We start from the raw sequence: 2,977 nt of genomic DNA, 5'->3' as shown, positions 1-2,977 counted from the left end.
AGACGAGCCCCCCCCCACTGCGTGACTCCGTCCTCGCCTGCCGCTCACCGTCGCCCTATTCTTGTTTCTTGTTCTTGTTCTTGTTCTTGCTCGCCCTCGCCCTCGCCCTCGCCCCCTCGACGTCGTGTGCCCTCCCGCGGATTGCGCCAGAAAGTAAGACGGCCGGATTGGCACTAGCGCGGCCATAGCGCCATCTGTACATCATAGCCTACCCTACCTATCCCTACCCTACGCCTGCCACGCTTCCCCCCCCCCGCACCGCTAACGGAGCCTCTGCGCCTCGACGCGATAAGAAGAAGAAGAAGAAGAAGAAGAAGAAGAAGAAGAAGAAGAAGAAGAAGAAAAACAAGAAGAAAAAGAAGAAGAAGAAGAAAAGCCCTCTGCTGCTGCTGCTGGCAAGACGCCCTCACACCGTCCCAGCCACCGCGCCCAAACAAGCCAAACAGGCCAAAAGCAGCTCATATCTCCCCGTATTTGGCCGACGCCCGCGTGCCTTGCTTTCCTGACGACGTGACTCCCTGATTGCCACTCCTCGACTGTCTTGACCCCCAACTACCAGAGGACGGCCGCATCATGGCTTTCCTGCAGCAACACCGCCCCCAGGGCGCCCGCCAGGCCTCGTACCACGAGCCCGAGCCCGAGCCCGCCACCCAAGCCCCGTCGGCCCTGCCCCAGCTGAAGAGGCCACTGGGGCAATCCGAGGAATGGGTCCTCTTCTCCCCTCCTGCTCCCTCGACTACCACCCGCACTCACACCACCTCGACCGAACGCACGCCGCGCACAGCTGGCCTGTCGCGCTTCAGCGAGTTTGGCTCACTGGAAACCGCCGCTCGGTCGGACCACGATGACGACGGCGCCACGTCACTCGGCACAGAAGAGGAGCTCGACAGCCTCGACGACGGCCTGCATGCTTTCCACGAGCCGTCCGAGTACGGTGCTCCCGCGGGCAGGCTGGTCCAGAGTGGCGACACGGTGCTGCCCACGCATGATGGCCTCGGCGAGTTCAAGCCAGACGCAACCATGCAAGAACACATGTGGCAGTTTGAGCGCTCGCGGAGGCGACCCGTCCGCCGGCGCTCCAGTGTCCAGCGACACATGACTGTGCTCGAAGACGCCGAAGAAACGAACACGGAGCACGAAAAGCGCCTGCGCATCGAGCGGTGGCGCCTCGAGCAAAGCAAGGCCTTGCTTGAGGAGATTGAAAGGGAAACCAGGCGACGGCGGCGAATGAGCATGGTTAGTGCTACCCGGGGCCGAAGGGAGAGCGCCACCAGCATACAGCAGCGCCCGCTGCCAAGCACCGTCTCGCACATTGCCCAATCTGTATCCGATGGACAGAGCGATTCCTCGGAAGACGGCTCCGACAACCTATCCTTTTGGCAGCGGATAACACGCCGCGTCATTCGCGATCTTATCGGCCTCGACGAAGACACGCTGTCAGTCATATTCGGAGAGTCATTGCCAGAAGCATCATCAACGCCCACGCCGGGCTCACCTATGCAGTTTTCCGCAGACAAGGCCCTGCTGGATGCAGGCATCGACCCCTCGCGTCTCTCCGACGACGACGCCTGGCAGACCAAGCTACTCGAGAGGGTAGCCGTAGAACTAGGCACTTTGGTCAACCAACTCTCTGAGCATCCCGGAGCCTTTTCCACCTACCAACGTACACAGTCAGTACCAGACTTTGTAGGTCTTACGCCGGTAAGATCTAACACGACCCTCGCATCCGACCCCACATCCTCACGACCAGCAAGTTCTCAGCCCACAACATCGCCCGCTTCGGCCCAATTCGTCCCTACCTTTCCAGCACAAGCATCCCATATCTATAGCGAAGCCTCGTTGTGGGGCATCGAAGAAGAGCCCAGCGAAGCCAATGTCCTGGACTCGTCCCTTGCCCACCCCGCCCCCACGACCAATATTGCCGAAGAACTAGCTCGCGAGCGCGAATACTGGGAGCGTGAGATTGATGTCAAGATGATCTTCACCTTTTTGATGAAACGCTTTTCGTCGCGTCACGCGAGCATGCCTGCCCCTCCTTCGGAATCAATCCGCACATCCAGTGCCCCGCAGTCGGCTGCCCCGGACAACAGCAACAAGAACAACATGAGCTCGGCACGCCGAGCAGCCATTATCCGCCAACACCACCCTTTGGTAAATAGGACGACGACCGATGCAAGACTCCCGACGTCGTCCTCTGCCCACGTCGCCAGGGAGTCATCATCATCATCATCATCAAGGCGCTTCACCGCTTACTACGCTCCCCCCACGCAGGGACTAAGGGAAAAGTCAAAGATGCGCAGCGCCAGTAGCTGCGCTAGCCAAAGCACCAAGAAGAGTAAGCCGAGCGGGGGCTCGGCTAGAAACTACTGGGATCTAGGCGGTAGTGTAGGCAGTGGCAGTGTCTTGGCTGGTGAGGTCTAGCAAGTTGTGTTGCATGCGCATAGTTTATCACGGTATTAGACGGCGATAGAAGAGTAGAGCATGTGCGTGTTGTTGTTTTTTTTTTCATAACGTACTGTTGACGTTTTTACCATGATTGTCGACGCATATCTTTTTTTTTCTCATATACGAACATGATATGGAGTTGTGGTTGAAGTAATTGTCCTCTCTTACGTTGTTGTTGTTGTTGGTGCAAAACTCTACTACTACTATTACTTACTACTTACTAGATGGCGACGACGATGATGATGATGATGATGATGATGATGGTGGTGGTGGTGGTGGGTTTTACATAGCATGTACAATATTGACAAACTTTTTTCTCACTCTTTGCTCTGTCAATGGATTACGGATTACGCTCTCTGCTTCACTCTCTCTCTCTCTCTCTCTCTCTCTCTCTCTCTCTCTCTCTACTATCATACCATTCATATCTCAACGCTACACATACTTCCTCCTTCCTCTTCTTGTATCTTTGTCGTTCTTTTTTTTTCCTACTTCCCCACTTACTTACTTACTTACTTACATCATAACGATTTAC

The 2,977-nt window shown here is 56.1% G+C and overlaps 1 protein-coding gene across 1 annotated transcript; it reads left to right on the top strand.

Annotated features, from left to right (window-relative positions):
• Window positions 1–260: 260 nt before the first annotated feature.
• SETTUDRAFT_169834 (uncharacterized protein) lies at window positions 261–2,760 on the top strand. The gene has a single exon (XM_008032959.1). It carries the CDS (start codon window positions 574–576, stop codon window positions 2,419–2,421), a length of 1,848 nt encoding a protein of 615 aa, XP_008031150.1. The 5' UTR covers window positions 261–573; the 3' UTR covers window positions 2,422–2,760.
• Window positions 2,761–2,977: the final 217 nt, after the last annotated feature.

Source organism: Exserohilum turcica (assembly GCF_000359705.1).
Source record: "Exserohilum turcica Et28A unplaced genomic scaffold SETTUscaffold_86, whole genome shotgun sequence".
NCBI lineage: Eukaryota > Fungi > Ascomycota > Dothideomycetes > Pleosporales > Pleosporaceae > Exserohilum > Exserohilum turcicum.
The sequence above is the reverse complement of the archived record's forward strand: the minus strand, read 5'-3'. Positions and strand labels throughout refer to the sequence as shown.

Excerpts from the sequence above, each read along its gene's own strand:
- SETTUDRAFT_169834 (XM_008032959.1), top strand. The coding sequence starts at position 574 with ATGGCTTTCCTGCAGCAACACCGCCCCCAGGGCGCCCGCCAGGCCTCG.